Raw genomic sequence first — 18,533 nt, 5'->3', positions numbered from 1 at the left:
TGTGCTTTGTGTTATTGTCTTCATCCTCAAAATATTTTTGAAGATTGATTGCATTATGGACAATCTTTTTCATGGATGATGATACTGAGGCCCAGAAAGTTAGTAGAACATGCATAGCAGCAAAAGCGAATTAAAACAAAGGCTAGTAGGAAAGACGACCAGAGTTATGACTGTTCATCCCTGACCGTAGGCTTGGGTTGGTGTCCAGAGATGTGCATGCTACTATGGGCTGCATTTTCATTTCATTAAAGACAATCTCGTTTTTGAGAGACCATACAAGTTCTTAGCATTTGGGTAGGAATATTCCTGGTATTTCTCAGCCCCCGCTTTAACATAATCTTCCTGTGAGCCCAATCCACTCAGTTTTTTTCTGGATGAAAGCAAGAAATAGAATCTGTGTTTGCCACCGGAAGCTCACCCTTCCCAGCAGACAAGGCTGATTGTCTGTAATTGGTGAGGCCCCAAAGAGCACAGGAGCCTGGTGACAGCCTGTGAGCCAGCCTGCGTTATCGATCCCCTCAGAGCTGTAATCACAGCTGTGGGCGTCAGCGCAGTGATGGGTGTCTGAGTCAAATGATAAACTGTCGTTCTGAGGCTGGGCAAATGTGGGCTGCGAAAATGGTCTCTTAATTGGGTTTGAAAGCTCTTGTGGAAGAAAAGCCAATTTTTTGCTTTGAAAAAAACAGAAGACGAAAGGACATTTCTGCTCACGGCATCAGCAGCCGGAAGCGTCACACCTCACCAGCATCCCCTCCTGCCTCTCGAGCAGGCTTGCCATGGCAACCTTTGTCTGCTGCTATCGCACAGAGCCATCATTCCTGCTCTGTACCACACGTCACCCTCCCTGTGCTGCTCTCTGCGAAGATCTGCTGCCAGCAAAGTGCAGAGAGCTCCACCCGACATCATGCTTGAGGCCACCAGGCCACCCTGGTGGCATCAGGGTGGTGTGGTTCTAGATATGCTACTGACAATTTGCTCCTTCAGGCTTTTAAAAAATCGTTTTGTTGACTTAAGAAGGTGAATTTTCTCTTAGGACATGAACTAAGCTCCCCCATTCCCCCCCTCAAAAAAGCCATAATGAGTTGTCATGGTGATTCAGGTGATTCATGGTGACTCATTTCATTAGAATGTTCAGAGAATGAACACCTGTGTTCCAAGGCTTCAAGCAGAGGGTAGAATTTAGCCGGGGAAGCGGCAGTCACGCCTGCTTGTCAAGCATGAGAACAGGGAACCGTGCCTTCCACTAGGCTTTTCATGTTACATTTCCAATGAGAATGGGTGGGACATGACAAACAAAATGTGTGTGGGGGCAGATAGGGGAACGGGAGGAAATCAGGGAGAGGAATGATGGGGTGCATGGGAGAAGTGTAAGTAAGGTACAGTGCCTGCTCTCAGGGAGCCTGGGTTTCCTGGGATGGCTGATTTAGCTTTGCCAGCCAATATTGTTTTCCCCACTTCTCTCTCCTCCGGCCAAGTTTGGTAAACCTGGCCTAAAACAATGTCTAAAATCACTGCTCATGAAAATATAGCCTGAAGGAAATAAAGTACCCATTTTAGATGCTGAATTAAGAGAAGCATATATCTGTATATTTGAACCCATCCATTAGTGCTACAGAAACATGAATAAATGTATTTATCTTTCAGTATTACTGTCTCTCCAAAGGATGTGGGTTGACTCAAAAGAATAAGTAAAAGTAGTGTCATGGCAAAAATCAAAATGAGAAATCAGGGTCAATGAAGACAGCATCAAATGTTAAGAAGAGAGGTTAGCATTTCTACTTAACTATTTTATTATATATTTCTCTGTAAAAACCTATCATGTTATAAACTTTTTCAGAGTCAATAAGAATCTACCTTCTTTTATTTGCCCTTTCTTATGTCCTTTCATACTGGTCGGTAGATGGGTTTCTTCTAGGACTTACTTAAGAGGGAAGGTGCTCGCCGGCCCTACCTTTCTAGGCCCATGGCACCCTAGAAAGGGCAGGCGTGGGCTCACTCCTAACCGTGCCCTACCTAGCTGCTGATTTGGGGCAAGTTATTGAACCTCTCTGCGCATCTGTTTCCCCACCTAAAGATGTTAAAACACAAACATGGGATTATTTTACAACTTAAATTGGATAACATAGCAGGCACTGAATCCATTAGTTTGCCAAGGCTGCCCTAACAAAATACCACAGACTGGGTAGATTGAAGAATAATTTCTTTTCTCACAGTCCTGAAGGCTGCAAGTCCAAAATCAAAGTGTCCACAGGGTTGGTTCTTCTCGGGCCTCTCTCCTGGGCTTGCAGATGGCCACCTTCTCCCTGTGTCCTCACATGGTCTTCCCTCTGTGCACACACATCTCTGGGGGCCAAATTTCCCCTTCTTTTTATTTATTTATATTTTTTAGACTGGGTCTCACTCTGTCACCCAGGCTGGAGTATAGTGTTGCAATTGTGGCTCACTGTAACCTCCTCCTTCCAGGCTCGTCATCCTCCCACCTCAGCCTCTCGAGTAGCTGGGACTACCGGGCACGCCACCATGCGTGGCTAATTTTTGTATTTTTATAGAGATGGGGTTTCGGTATGTTGCCCAGACTGGTCTCGAACTCCTGGGCTCAAGTGATCTACCCTCCTCTGCCTCCAAAGTGCTGGGATTATAGGCAGGTTTCCTCTTGTTATCAGGGACATGTCAGATTGGATTAGAGCCCAGTCATGTGACCTTATTTTCTTTTAATTACCTCTCTAAAGAGCCTATCTCCAAATATGGTCACATCTGAGGTCCTGGGGGTTAGGGCTTCAACACATGAATTTGAGGGGACACAATTCAGCCCGGGTCTTTAGGGATCAAAAGAAACCCTTCAAGGCATCTCTTAGTCTCAAGGAAAATGCACCTCCATTTTATAAACAAATGCAAATCGCTCTGTCCAAGTGAATATGAATGCAGAGTGGGGCTTGCATGCTGGTGCCCTGGGCCATTCTCCTCCAATGGAGACAGGAGCAGTCCTCCTGGGCCGGGCTGGGATCAGTCCATGAGGAGAAGCTCTCACAATACCTGGCGCAGGAAAGTGGTCAAAATGTTATCTGCTGCTGTTACACAAAATAGACCCACCAATGGCAAACTCATACTAAGAGATGAAGTGGTGGTCTTAGGTGTCAAAAATATTAGTTTTCTCCTAAGCAAAGGAGAGTGAATTTTGCCATTTCAGATTCATATTTTAAGAAAGCCATGAACACAAAACAATATGTCTTCCAATAATGTAGGTACCAATGCCTTCGCTATGTTTTGGATTTCATTTGGACCTTCCCTTGAATTTAGGGAAGTGCCAGTGAAGCCACCCTGGTGGCCCTGCTGGCCGCTCGGACCAAAGCGATCCATCGGCTGCAAGCAGCGTCCCCAGAGCTCACACAGGCCGCTATCATGGAGAAGCTGGTGGCTTACTCATCGGATCAGGTGAGTGTATTGAGCGGGTATCAGCCAAGACTTCAAGACCTGAATGTTTGGTTTTATGTCAAATTCAAACCAAATCAAACCAAACAGCATCCTTCCAAATCTAAGAGCAGTTCCTCAGGTATCACTAGATAGAGACCTGAACTAAAGGGAAGCGGTGAATTCTTGGGTGGGAACTGGATAGATCAAGCTGAAAAGGAAATAAATGTGTGGAGACATCACTGTGACTGGCTCTGTCACCTTTTCTACCAGTGCAGACTTATGTTGTGATTATCTGGCCTGCCTTCCCAGCATCATTGTAGAGAAACTGGACATGGGGATCAAAGTCCTGGGCCCTAACTGCAGCTTTGTTATTCTGTGATCTCAGGCCCCTGGGTAGGGTCAAGCAGGAGACAGTAGTGGTGGGGGCAGAAGGGCAAAAGGTGGCCAGCTTTCCTGAGAATTGCGTTTCCTGAGAATCTCTGAGAGAGGATGGATCTGCCACAGTGGTGATGCCTTTTGGCTGGTTTCTTTCCTCCAGTATTTACCGAGCCTGGCCACCAAGCTCCCCAAGGCTCCACAGTCAGGGGCAGCGGACAGATTTAAGCCTAGGATTTCTAAGTTCACCTCTGGGATCTACTTTCCAGGGTCTCGCCGCTTGCTCTTGAATTCAAACAAATGAAAAACTTCATGAATATTGACCAGCACTCTACATTTGTTAGTGCCCGATTCTTCAAACTTAAAAGCAAGATTCCACAGGAACAGAAACAACTCCAGGAAAAAAAGCGGTCTCATGAAGGTGCAGGGGAGAGGGAGGAGTCAAGAGCAGTTCTGCCCCTTGTGCCGTGAGAGGAACCTTGTGTTTGCAATGTTGGCTGCTCTCTGCAGATCCGGGGTCTGGTAATAACTGCATGCACACACCCGTACAAATCCAACTCTGCTGTCTTCCTTCCAGGCACACTCTTCAGTGGAAAGAGCTGGGTTAATTGGTGGAGTGAAATTAAAAGCCATCCCCTCAGATGGCAACTTCGCCATGCGTGCGTCTGCCCTGCAGGAAGCCCTGGAGAGAGACAGAGCGGCTGGCCTGATTCCGTTCTTTGTAAGTTCAGCAGCACTTGTGGCTCCTGGCCAATAAAGTGAAACCCTGTTTCTACTAAAAATACCAAAAAAAATTAGCCGGGCGTGGTGGCGGGCGCCTGTAATCCCAGCTACTCGGGAGGCTGAGGCAGGAGAATGGCATGGACAGGGGAGGCGGAGGTTACAGTGAGCCGAGATTGCACCACTGCACTCCAGCCTGGGCGACAGAGCGAGACTCTGTCTCAAAAAAAAAAAAAAAGAAAAAAGAAAAAAAAAAGAAAAAAAGAATTAATCTTTGAGAAACGCTTTTTACCTCCAATTTTTTTTTTTCTTGTCAATTCAAGTTACTTCCCGAGTTACTTCCCATGAATAGCTAATGTGTGACTGGGGAAATCATGGCGGGTGTGATTTTATGTAACATTTTATCCTAATCTGGGAGGTCATGGAAGACTCGGGAGCATAAGCAAATCAGTATAATGTGGAAGGACTGACATGGCTCAAAGTTAGCACGCAGAGCAAGGTGACAGCAAAGTGACATTTTGAAGGATGCAAAAAGAGTCTGCCAGGGGATCAAGGTGTACCTGCCCAAATGTCTGTCTCTGCCCTCCTGCTCTGCTTTATCTTTCTCCATTGCGAGCATCTCCACAGGCCATACAGATTTGTTTCTGTATGTGTTTACTGCTTCCTTCTTCCCAACAGAATGTGCGGGGAGGGAAGGTCTATTTGAATCCCTGCTCTATCCCTAGCTCCTGAAACAGTGCCTGGCACTGAACAGAAGATCAAGAAATAGTTGTCAAATAAAGATTTGGAAGAAAGATCATTCAGGTAGAAAGAAAGATCTCCCTTAAAATTCCCACAAACAATTTCAGTACAATTTGAATAGATTCTATTTAAATGAGGTGACCTATCGTGTAAATATTAAGACTCATTAGAATACTCTGTCTAGGGAAAAATAAATCTATCAAAACACACTCTTTTAGGTTTCAGGGATGAAAACAATGCAGGAAACATCACTTAAAATGTTGAGAAGATTGTATTTTACAAAAATTTCAAAACTCATAAAATAAAAAGACAAATGCTGGCAAGAACTACTTATAGCATATGTTGTGAAGTAAATCTTAAAAAGAAGACTTACGTATCAATAAGCAAAAAGGCAACATTCCAGTGGAAAAACATGTGAAATATGTGAAGTATCAGCTTCATATATAACCACAAAAAACTAAGAAGAACACAAAACCAATTCTGATCCTCCAATAACCAAAGAAATGCAAATTAGTTGCTGAGAGAGGTATGTTAAAATCTCACACTGAGTGTAGATATGTCTATTTCCACTTTTATATTTGTTAAATTGTGTACATATTTTGAAGCATATTAATTTGGTACATACACATTTAGAATTGTGGTATCTCCCTGGTAAATCATCATTTATCAATAGGAAATGCTTTTTATATCTCTAGTAGCGCATTTTGTCCTGCAGGGTACTTTGTCTAACATTGCTATAATTACATATGTTTTCTATTGGCTAATGTTTGCATGATATAGACATTTTTCATTCTACTTTCAACCTCCCTGTTCATTTATATTTAAGACGTATCCTGTGAAAGCAGCATTGATGGTTGCTATTTTAAAAATTTGTTTTTAAAATGTAGTGTTAGGATGGATATTTATTTTGTTCATTTACACTCAAGGTAGTTATTGATACATTTAAATGTTATCTACTGTCTTACTATTTGTTTTTTATTTGGCCCAACTATTATATGATTGCTTTTCTCTATGTTCTTGCTGCTTCTTGGATTAATTATTTCATATTATTCCATTTTCTTATCTCTGCATTTTCTTATTTCCATTTGACATCTTTTCCTTTAGTCTGTAGAAATTTTTATTGTGAATTTGATACAATGAATTATTTCAGTCTTGTTATTCTGAAAGTGTCTTTATTGTGCCTTCACTCTGGGAAGATATTTTTTCTGGGTATAGAATTCTAGAGTGTTTGGTAGCTAGTTTTATTTTTGGTACTTTGTATAAGTCCATTGAATTCTTTCTTCCTTGATTTCTGTTGAGATGTCAGTTGTACTTTTAATGTTGTGATGATGAAGAACATGTAAAAATACGTCCTCCTGTGTTGCCACTGGGAGTGCTGCTTGTTTTTTGTCTTTGTTTTACTGTGATACAAGGATAATTTTCTTTGTACTTCCTCTTCTTGAATTTCACAGAATTTCCTGAATCTGTAATTTGGTGTCTCTCTTCAGTTTTGGAAAATTCTAACCTATTATCTTCCCAAAGTTTTCCTCTCTTCATTTCCTCTCTCCTCCCATTCTGGGACTCTGATTATGTATATGTTAAATCTTTCTGCTGACTGCCATACATCTCTTATGCCCTTTTACATGTCTCACATTCTTTTTTTTTTTTTTTTTTAATCTCCAGGCTTCAGTCAACTTATTTACAACTTACCAATTCTCTCTTTAACTATGCCTAACTGATAAACATGTCATGTTCGTAATTCTAAACATCAAAAAATTTTAACTTATTTTATTTTATTTTTTTGCGACAGAGTCTCATTCTGTCACCCAGGTTGGAGTACAGTGATGCAATCTTGGCTCACTGCAACATCTGCCTCCCAGGTTCAAGTGATTCTCCTACCTCAGTCTCCTGAGTAGCTGGGATTACAGTCATGTACCACCATGCCTGGCTAATTTTTGTATTTCTAGTGGAGACAGGGTCTCATCATGTTGGCCAAGGTGTTCTCGAACTCCTGGTTGCAGGCGATCTGCCTGCCTCAGCCTCCCAAAGTGCTGGGATTACAGGTGTGAGCCACCGTGCCCGGCCAACTTTTTATTTTGAAATAATTGTAGATTCATAGAAAATTACGAAGTTAGCACACAGCAACTCTGCGCACTAACCCTTCACCCAATTTCCCCTAATTGTTCCAACGTATATAACTATAGTACCATAACAAAGACAGGAGACTGACACTGGTTCATTGTGTGTGTATAGGTCTATGTCATTTATCACAAGTGTGGATTCATGCAGCCACCATGCCAATGAGAATACTGAAATCCTCTAGCACCACAAGGGTCTGCCTCTGCTATTCCCTGATAGTCACTCTAAACCTCCTGATCTCCCACCATCATCAACTGTTGGCAATCACTGATACGTTTTCTATCTTCACACTCTTGTCATTTTGAGAATGTTATATAAATGGAATTATACAGTATGTGACATTTCAAGATCAGCTTTTCTCACTCAGCATAATGGCCTTGAGATCTATCCAAGTTGTTGCGTGTATCAATAGTTTGTTCCTTTTTGTTGCTGCACCGCAGAGATTTGGTACCATATTATCTGTACTACAGTTTGTTAACCCATTCACCTGTTGAGGGGCGTTGTAGTTGTTTCCATATTTTGGCTATTACAAATAATGCATCCAGGAACATTGATTTATAGGTGTTTGGGTGGACATGTGTTTTCATTTCTCTGGGATAAATGCCTAAGAGTGCAATTCAGGGTCCTATGGTAGTTATTACATTTAATTTTTTAAAAAAGAAACTGACAAGGTATTTTCCAGAGTGACTGTATTATTTTACATTTCCATTATCAATGCTTGAGAAAATCAGGCTCTTTACATCCTCACCAGGATTTGGTATTGTCATGGTCCTAATTTGCAGTTCCCCAATAATTAATGAACATCTTTTCATGTGCTTATTCACTATCTGTATGTCCTCCTCAGTGACATGTGTCTTTATGTCTTTTGCCCATTTTCTAATTGGATGATGGATTGATTTTTTTAATTAATAAGCTTAATTTTGTTAGAGTTGTTTTAGGCTTACAGAAAAACAAGCAGGAAGGACATATACCTTCTTATATCCCAACCTTCATTTTCCCCCATTATTAGCATCCTGCAGTAATGTGATACATTTGTTAAAATTGATTCACCAATACCTAACATCCATAATTTACCTTAGGGGTCACTATGTCTATTGAATTTTCTATGTGTTTTAACTAGTGTGTCTACCATTTCAGTGTTATAGAGAATAGCTTCACTGCCATAAAAATCCCCTGTGCTCCACCTATTTATCCCTCTCTCCCTCCACTTGAACCACTGGCAACCACTAATCTTTTTGGTTGTCTCCATCATTTTTTCTTTTTTAGAATGTCATACAGATGGAATCATACAATATGTAGCCTTTTCAGACTGACTGATTTCACTAACATGTATTTAAGTTTCCTCTATGTCTTTTTGTACTAGTTTATTTCTTTTTATTGTTGAATGCTGTTTTCTGATATGAATGTGCCACAATTCATTTATGCATTTACCTATTGAAGGATATCTTGGTTGCTTCCAAGTTTTGACAATTATTAATGAAGTGCTATAAGCATTTGTGTGCTGGTTTTTGTGTGTACATACGTTTTCAACTCATTTGGTTAAATACCAAGGAGCACAATTGCTGGATCATATGGTAAGAGTGTGTTTAGTTTTATAAGAAAAGGCTGAACTGTGTTTCAAAGATGCTGTACCATTTTGCATTCCCACAAACAATGAATATTAGTGTTGGTTTTTCCATATCTTTGTCAGCTGTTAATTTTGTCAGTGTTTTTGATTTTATCCATTCTAATAGCTGTATAGTGGTATCTTATTGTTATTTTACTTGAAAATTCTCTAATTCTCTAATAACATATGATGTTGAGCATCTTTTCATGTACTTATTTGCTACATGAACATCTTCTTTGGTAAGATGTCTGTTCAGGTCTTTTGCTCACTTTTTAATTGGATTGTTTCATTATTGTGTTTTAAGAATTCTTTGTGTATTTTGGGTACCAATCCTTTATGAAGATATATGTTTTGCAAATGTTTTCTACCAGTCTTTAGCTTGTCACTTCGTCCTTTAAACAGTGTCTTTTGCAGAGCAGAAGTTTTAATTACAATGAAATCCAGATTATCAATTACTTATTTCATGGATCATGTTTTTGGTGTGGTCTCCAAAACTTCATCATCAATCCTAAGGTCATCTAGGTTTTCTCCTATGTTATCGTCTTAGAAATTTATAGTTTTGCACTTTAAAACATTAAAATAGATCTAGGTCTATGATCTATTTTCAGTTAATTTTTGTGAAAGGTATAAGGTCTATGTCTAGATTCATTTTTTGCATTTAGATGTTGATGTGGTTTGACTCTGTGTCCCAACCCAAACCCATGTGGAATTGTAATCCTCAATGTTAGGGGAGGGACCTGGTGGAAGGTGACTGGATCATGGGGATGGATTTCCCCCTTGCTGTTCTCATGATAGTGAGTGAATTCTCATGAGATGTTTAAAACGTGTGTAGCACCTCTCCCTTTGCTCTCTCTTGCTGACCATGTGAAGATGTGCTTGCTTCCCCTTCCCCTTCTGCCATGATTGTAAGTTTCCTGAGGCCTCCCCAGCCATGCTTCCTGTATAGCCAGTGGAACTATGAACCAATAGTTCCTTTCTTTGTAAAGGAACAGTAAACTTCCTTTCCTCATAAATTAGCCTGTCTCAGGAAGTTCTTTATAACAATGTGAGAACGGACTAATACAGATGTCCAGTTGTTCCAGCACCATTTATTGAATACTACACTTCCTCCATTGAATTGCTTTTGTTCCTTTGTCAAAGATCAATTGACTTCATTTGTGTGGATCTATTTCTGTTCAATCATGTATTTGTCTCTTCCTTTGCCAATACCATATTGTGTTGATTTATAGCTTTCTACTAAGTATTGAATTTGGGAAGTGTCATGTCAGATCTCCAACACTGTTGTTTAATGTTGTGTTGACTATTCTGGGTCCTTTGCATCTTCATATAAGCATTAGAATCCATTTAGCAAAATGCACAAATTAACTTTCTGGGATAACAAATTATATGGGATTTCATTTAATTTACAGATTTTATTGAAATAACTGATATCTTGATGATATTAAGACTTCTTATCCATGTATGCGAAATATGTCTGCATTTATTTAGATATTTTAAAACATTTTCTTCATTAGAATTTTGTAGTTTTCCTCATATAAAGTGCATTCTTTTTTTGACCTTTTTTTGATGCTAGTGGGAATGGTTTATATTTTATTTTCAAATTTCATTTTTTTAAATTGCTGGATAATAAGAAAGCAATTACCTTTTGTCTAATATTATATTTTATCCTACAGCTTGCCATAATTGCTTACTTAGTTCTGGGAGAGTTTTGTTTTGGTTTATTCTTTGGGATTTCTACATAGATAACCATGTCATCTGCAAAGATGGTTTTCTTTCTTTCCTTCCAATCTGTATATCTCTTATTTCCTTTTCTTGTCTTATTGCATTAGCTGAAACTCTCAGAACAATGTTGATAGGAGTGGTAAGAATGGACATCCTTGCCTCATTCCTGATCTTAGTAGAAAAACATCTAGTTTTTCATCATCAAGTATGATGTTAACAGTAGGTTTTTCTTTCAAGTATGATGTTAACGGTAGATGTCATTCATCAAGTTGAGGATGTTCTGCTCTAATCCTAGTTTGCTAGGAGTTTTTATCTTGAACAAGTGTTGAATTTTGTCAAATACTTTTCTGTATCTATTTACATAATCATGAGATTCTTGTCCTTTAGTTGGTTGAAATTATAGATTATATTAATTTATTTTCATATGTTGAATCAGCCTTCCATCCTGGAATAGATCTGAGTTGGTTGTGATATACAATTTTTTTTACATTGTTGGATTCCATTTTCTAATATTTTGTTGAGAATTTTTGCATCTATATTTCTGAGAGATATTGGTCTATAGTTTTATTTTTTGCAATGCCTTTGTAATACTGGTCTCATAGACTGAGTTAGAAAGTATTCCTTTTGCTTCTATTTTCGGTAAGTAATCATTACTTCCTTAAATGTTTGGGAGAACTCAGCAATGAATTCAATTGGGCATGGTTTGTTTGTTTTAGAAGGTTTTTAATTATTGGTCTAATTTTAAAATAGATGTGGCACTATTGAGATTATCTATTTCTCTTTGTGTGAGTTTTGGTAAATCATATCCTTCAAAAAATTGGTTCATTTTATTTAGGTTTTTGAATTTGTGGCCATGGAATCAATTATGTTTCTTTATTATCTTTTTAATGTTCATAGGATCAGTAATGATGGCTCCACTTTCCTTTCTGATATTAGCAATGTGTGTCTTTTCTCTTTTTTCTTAGTTAACCTATGTGAATGTTTTAAAATTTATTTATCATTTCAAAGAATCACCTTTTTTCTTTATTTCCTATTTCCAATTTCATTGATTTCTGTTCTAATTCTTATTATTTCTTTTCTTTTCTTCTGCTTACATTGCATTTATTTATTTATTTATTTATTTATTTATTTATTTATTTATTTTCAGAGACAGAGTCTTTCTCTGTTGCCTAGGCTGGAATGCAGTGGCACAACCTCCACCTCCCAGGTTCAAGCAATTCTCCTGCCTCAGCCTCTTGAGTAGCTGGGACTACACGCATGCATCACCACACCCAGCCAATTTTTGTATTTTTAGTAGAGATGGGGTTTCACCATGTTGGTCAGGCTGGCCTTGAACTTCTGACCTCAGATGATCCACCTGCCTCAGTCTCCCAAAGTGCTGGCATTACAGGCATGAGCCACTGCACCCGGCCATATTACATTTAAATTGCCTTTTTTCCTAGGTTCTTAAGGTGGAAGCTTAGATTATAGATTTTAGATTTCCCTTCTTTTCTAATGGATGTATTCAGTTCTGTAAATTTACCTTTAAGTACTGTCTCACTGCATCCCACACATTTTGATGAGCTTTTTTGTCATTTTAATTGAAGTTGAAGTACTTTTAAATTTTTCTACAGACTTCTCCTTTGATCTTAAAATGTGTTGTTTGATCTCCACGAGTTTTGGGGTTTTCCAGCTATCTCTTTATTATTGATTTCTAATTTAATTCCAATACAGTCTGAGAGCATACTTTGTATAATGTCTATTATTTTAAATTTGTTGAGATGTATTTTATGGCTTGGAATGTGGTATATCTTGGTGAATGTTGATTGTGAGCATGAAAAGAGTATATATTCTGCTGTCATCGGATGAAATATTTTACAAATATTGATTTGATCCAGTTGATTGATGGTACTTTTCCATTCAATTATATCCTTACCTATTTTCTGACTGCTGGACCTGTCCATTTCTGATAAAGCAATGCCAAAGTCTCCAACTATAAGGGTGGGTTTATCTGTTTCTCCTTAGAGTTCTATCACTAATAATATAGTAACTGTGGAAAGTAGATTCTCGCCCATCTTCAGGATTTACTGGTTTTTGTTTGTTTGTTTGTTTGTTTTGGTTTTGATTGTTGTAGACTACCTCTGGCTGAAAATTGGCCTTAAGTGTAAACTTTTTATCCCCCATAAGTTATTAGGGTACAGGTGGTATTTGGTTACATGAGTAAATTTTGTGGTCAGGCTGGCCTTGAACTCCTGACCTCAGGTGATCCACCTGCCTCAGTCTCCCAAAGTGCTGGGACTGCAGGCATGAGCCACTGCACCCAGCCATATTGCATTTAAATTGCCTTTTTTTCTAGGTTCTTAAGGTGGAAGCTTAGATTATAGATTTTAGATTTCCCTTCTCTCTCAAACAAACAAACAAAAACCAATAAATCCTGAAGATGGGCAAGAATCACCACCACTTTAGTGGTGATTTGTGAGATTTTGGTGCACCCATCACGTGAGCAGTATACACTGCACCATATTTGTAGTCTTTTATTCCTCACCCTTGCTCCCACTCTTCCCCCTAAATCCCCAAAGTCCATTGTATCATTCCTACTCCTTTGCATCTTTATAGCTTAGCTCCCACATATCAGTCAGAACATACAATGTTTGGTTTTCCATTCCTGAGCTACTCCACTTAGAATGTCTCCAATCTTATCCAGGTAATTGCAAATGCTGTTAATTCTTTCCTTTTTATGGCTGAGTAGTATTCCATTGTATGTATATATACCACAGTTTCTTTATTTACTCGTTGATTGATGGGCATTTGGTTGGTTCCACGATTTTGCAATTGTGAAATGTGCTGCTATAAATATGCATGTGCAAGTATCTCTTTCCAATAATGACTTATTTTCCTCTGGGTAGATACCCAGTAGTGGGATTCCTAGATCAAATGGTAGTTCTACTTTTAGTTCTTTTAGGAATCTCTGCACAGATTTCCATAGTGGCTATACTAGTTTACATTCCCACCAGCAGTGTAGAAGTGTTCCTGGATCACCACATCCATGCCAACACCTACAGTTTTTGATTTTTTTATTATGGCTATTCTTGTAGGAGTAAGGTGGTATTGCATTGTGGTTTTGATTGGCATTTCCCTGATCATTAGTGATGTTCAGCATTTTTTTTGTTTGTTGGCCATTTGTATATCTTCTTTTGAGAATTGTCTATTCATGTCCTTAGCCCACTTTTTGATGGGATTGTTTGTTTTCATGTTACTGATTTGTCTGAGCTCCTTGTGGGTTCTACATATTAGTCCTTTGTCAAATGTATAGATTGTGAAGATTTCCTCCCACTCTGTGGGTCGTCTGTTTACCCTACTGACTGTTCCTTTTGCCATGCAAATGCTCTTTAGTTTAATTAGATCCCAGCCATTTATCTTTGTTTTTATTGCATTTGCTTTTGGGTTCTTGGTCATGAAATCCTTGCCTAAGCCAATGTCTAGAAGGGTTTTTCCAATGTTATCTTCTAGAATTTTTATAGTTTCAGATCTTAGGTTTAAGTCCTTAATCCATCCTGAGTTGATTTTTGTGTAAGGTGAGAGATTATGATCCAGTTTCATATTCCTACATGTAGCTAGCCAATTATCCTAGCAGCATTTGTTGAAAAGGGTGTCCTTTCCCCTACTTTATGTTTTTGTTTGCTTTGTTGAAGATCAGTTGGCTGTAAGTATTTGGATTTATTTCTGGGTTCTCTATTCTGTTCCATTGCTCTATGTGCCTATTTTTATACCAGTACCATGCTCTTTTGGTGACTATGGCCTTATAGTATAGTTTGAAATAAGGTAGTGTGATGCCTCCAGGTTTGTTCTTTTTGCTTAGTCTTGCTTTGGCTATGCTGGCTCTTTTTTGGTTCCATATGAATTTTAGAATTTTTTTTTCTAATTCTGTTAGGACTGATGGTGGTATTTTGATGGGGATTACACTGCATTTGTAGATTGCTTTTGGCAGTATGATCATTTTCACAATATTGATTCTACCCATTAATGAGCATGGAATGTGTTTCCATTTGTTTCTGTCATCTATGATTTCTTTCAGCAATGTTTGGTAGTTCTCCTGGTAGCGGTCTTTCAACTCCTTGGTTAGGTATATTCCTAAGGTTTTTTTTTTTTTTTTTTTTTCAGCTATTATAAAAGGGTTCTTGATTTGATTCTCTGGTCACTGTTGGTGTATAGAAGAGCTACCGATTTGTATACATTAATCTTGCATCCAGAAACTTTGATGAATTCTTTTATCAGTTCTAGGAGCTATCTGGAGGAGTCTTTAGGATTTTCAAGACAAATGATCATATTGGCAGCAAACAGTGACAGTCTGACTTCCTCTTTACTGATTTGGATGCCCTTTATTTCTTTCTCTTGTCTGATTGCTCTGGCTAGGATTTCCAGTACTACGTTGAAGAGAAGAGGTGAGAGTGGGTATCCTTGTCTTGTTCCAGTTCTCAGAGGTAATGCTTTCAACTTTTCGCCATTCAGTATTATATTGACTGTGGGTTTGTCATAGATGGCTTTTATTATATTAAGCTATGTCCCTTGTATGCCAATTTTGCTAGAAGTTTTAATCATAAAGGAATGCTGGATTTTGTCAGATGCTTTTTCTGCATCTGCATCTATTGAGATGATCATGTGATTTTTGTTTTTAATTCTCTTTCTGTGGTGTACCACATTTATTTACTTGCATATGTTAAACCATCCCTGCATCCCTGGTGTGAAACCCACTTGATCATGGTGGATTATCTTTTTGATATGTTGTTGGATTTGGTTAGCTATTATTTTATTAAGGAGTTTAGCATTTATGTTCATCAAGGATATCTGTCTGTAGTTTTTGTTTTTGGTTTATGTTCTTTCCTGGTTTTGGTGTTAGGGTAATGCTGGCTCCATAGAATGAATTAGGGAGGGTTCTTTCTTTATCTTCTGAAATAGTGCCAAAAGGATTTGTACCAATTCTTCTTTGAATGTCTGGTAGAATTCTGCTGAGAATCCATCTTGTCTTGGACTTTTTTGTTGGTAATTTTAAAATTACCATTTCAATCTCACTGCTTGTTATTGGTCTGTCAGGGTATCTAATTCTTCCTGATTTAAGCTAGGAGGGTTGTATTTTTCCAGGAATTTCTCCATGTCATCAGGGTTTTCGAGTTTATGTGCATAAATGTGCTCATAGTAGCCTTGAATGATCTTTTGTATTTCAGTTGTATCCATTGTAATATCTCCTGTTTCATGTCTTTTTTTTTTTTTTTTTTTTTTTTTGAGACGGAGTCTCCCTCTGTTCCCCTGGCAGGAATGCAGTGGCACGATCTCGGCTCACTGCAAGCTCCGCCTCCCGGAATCACGCTATTCTCCTGCCTCAGCCTCCTGAGTAGCTGGGACTACAGGCACCCGCCACCGCTCCTGGCTAATTTTTTGTATTTTTAGTAGAGACGGGGTTTCACCGTGGTCTAGATCTCCTGACCTTGTGATCTGCCCGCCTCGGCCTCCCAAAGTGCTGGGATTACAGGCCTGTTTCATTTCTTAATGAGGTTATTTTGATTCTCTCTCTTCCTTTCTTGGTTAATATTGCTAATGATCTATCAATTTTATTTAACTTTTCAAAAATTCAGCTTTTTGTTTCATTTATCTTTTGTAATTTTTTTTTGTTTCAATTTCATTTAGCTCTGCTCTGATCTTGGTTATTTCCTTTCTTCTGCTGAGTTTTGGTTTGATTTTTTTTTCTTGTTTCTCTAGTTCCTTGAGGTGTGTCCTTAGAATGTCAGTTTGTGCTCTTTCAGTCTTTTTGATGTAGGCATTTAGGGCTATGAATTTTCCTCTTAGCATCCCCTTTGCTATATCCCAGAGGTTTTGGTAGGTTGTGTCGTTACTGTTGTTCTGTTTGAAGAATTTTTTAATTTCCATCTTGATTTCGTTTTTGACTCAGTGCTCATTCAGGAGCAGTTTATTTAATTTCCATGTATTTGCATGGGTTTGAAAGTTCCTCTTGGAGATTATTTCCAGTTTTATTCCACTGTGGTCTGAGAGAGTGCCTGATATAATTTCAGTTTTCTTAAATTTACTGATGTTTGTTTTATGGTCTATCATATGGTCTATCTTGGAGAAAGTTCCACACGCTGTTGAACAGAATGTATATTCTGCAGTTGTTGGATGAAATATTCTGTATATACCTGTTAAGTTCATTTGTTCCAGGATATAGTTTAAATCCATTGTTTCTTTGTTGACTTTCTGTCTTGATGACCTGTCTAGTGCTGTCAGTGGAATATTGAAGTTTCCCACTATTATTGTGTTGCTGTCTATCTCATTTCTTAGGTCTAGTAGTAATTGTTTGATAAATTTGGGAACTCCAGTGTTAGGTGCATATATATTTAGGATTGTAATATTTTCCTGTTGGACAATGCCTTTTACCATTATATAATGTCCCTCTTTGTCTCTTTTAACTGCTGTTGCTTTAAAGTTTGTTTTGTCTGATATAAGAATAGCTACCCCTGCTCACTTTTAGCGTCCATTTGCATGAAATGCCTTTTTCCACCCCTTAAGTTTATGCGAGTCCTTATGTGTTAGGTGAATCTCCTGAAGGCAGCAGATAGTTGGTTGGTGAGTTATTATTCATTCTGTGGATCTGTATCTTGTAGGTGGAGCATTTAGGCCATTTACATTCAATTTTGGTATTGAAATATGAAGTACCCTTGCATTCATCATGCTCTTTGTTGCCTGTGTCCTTTTTTTGTTTGTTTGATTTTGTTTTTGCTTTTTAACTTATATTTTTGCTTTATAGGTCCTGTGTGATTTATGTTTTAAAGAGGTTCTATTTTGATGTGTTTCCAGGATTTGTTTTAAGATTTAGGGCTTCTTTTAGCAGTTCTTATAGTGGTGGCTTGTTAATGGTGAATTATCTCAGCATTTGTTTGTCTGAAAAGGACTGTATCTTTCCTTCATATATGATGCTTAGTTTAATTGCATACAAAATTCTTGGCTGAAAATTGTTTTGTTTGAGGAAGCTAAAGATAGGGTCCCAATCCCTTCTGGTTTGTAGGGTTTCTGCTGAGAAATCTGCTGTTAATCTGATAGGTTTTCTTTGTAGGTAACCTGGTGCTTCTGTCTCACAGCTCTAAAGATTCTTTCTTTCATTGTAACTTTGGATAATCTGATGTGCCTAGGTGAAGATCGTTTTGCCATGAATTTCCTAGGTGTTGTTTGTGCTTCTTGTGTTTGGATGTCTAGGTCCCTAGCAAGGCCAGGGAAGTTTTCCTCAATGATTCCCCCAAATATGTTTTCCAGGCTTTCAGAATTCTCTTCTTCAGGAACACCGATTATTCTTAGGTTTAACATAATCCCAGACTTCTTGGAGGTTTTGTTCATGTTTTCTTATTCTTTTTTCTTTATCTTTGTTGGATTGGGTTAATTCAAAGATCTTGTCTTCGAGCTCTGAATTTCTTTCTTCTATTTGTTCAATTCTATTGCTGAGACTTTCCAGAGCATTCTACATTTCTAAAAGTGTGTCCAAAGTTTCAAGCTCTGAATTTCTTTCTTTTACTTGTTCAATTCTATTGCTGAGACTTTCCACAGCATTCCACATTTCTAAAAGTGTGTCCAAAGTTTCCTGAAGTTTTGATTGTTTTTTCTTTTGCATCTTTTTCTTTAAATATTTCTCCCCTTACTTCTTGTATCGTTGTTTGGATTTTCTTGCATTGGGCTTTGCCTTTCTCTGGTGCTTCCCTGATTAGCTTAATAACTAACCTCCTGAATTATTTTGCAGGTAAATCAAGGATTTTTTCTTGGTTTGGATCCATTGCTGGTGAACTAGTGTGATTTTTGGGCGGTGTCGAAGAGCCTTGTGTTG

The 18,533-nt window shown here is 38.3% G+C and overlaps 1 protein-coding gene across 4 annotated transcripts in view; it reads left to right on the top strand.

Annotated features, from left to right (window-relative positions):
* LOC105492377 (dopa decarboxylase) overlaps window positions 1-18,533 on the top strand; it is a 106,291-nt gene that overhangs the window by 33,613 nt on the left and 54,145 nt on the right. For all 4 annotated transcript variants that reach the window (XM_011759432.2, XM_071095190.1, XM_011759433.2 and 1 more), the window contains exons 5-6: window positions 3,298-3,432; window positions 4,364-4,507. In XM_011759432.2, the coding sequence (XP_011757734.1) occupies window positions 3,298-3,432; window positions 4,364-4,507 (279 nt within the window). The remainder of the gene's footprint in view (window positions 1-3,297; window positions 3,433-4,363; window positions 4,508-18,533) is intronic.

Source organism: Macaca nemestrina, chromosome 4 (genome assembly GCF_043159975.1).
Source record: "Macaca nemestrina isolate mMacNem1 chromosome 4, mMacNem.hap1, whole genome shotgun sequence".
Taxonomy (NCBI): Eukaryota; Metazoa; Chordata; class Mammalia; order Primates; family Cercopithecidae; genus Macaca; species Macaca nemestrina.
This window is presented reverse-complemented; position numbering and strand designations above follow the sequence as displayed.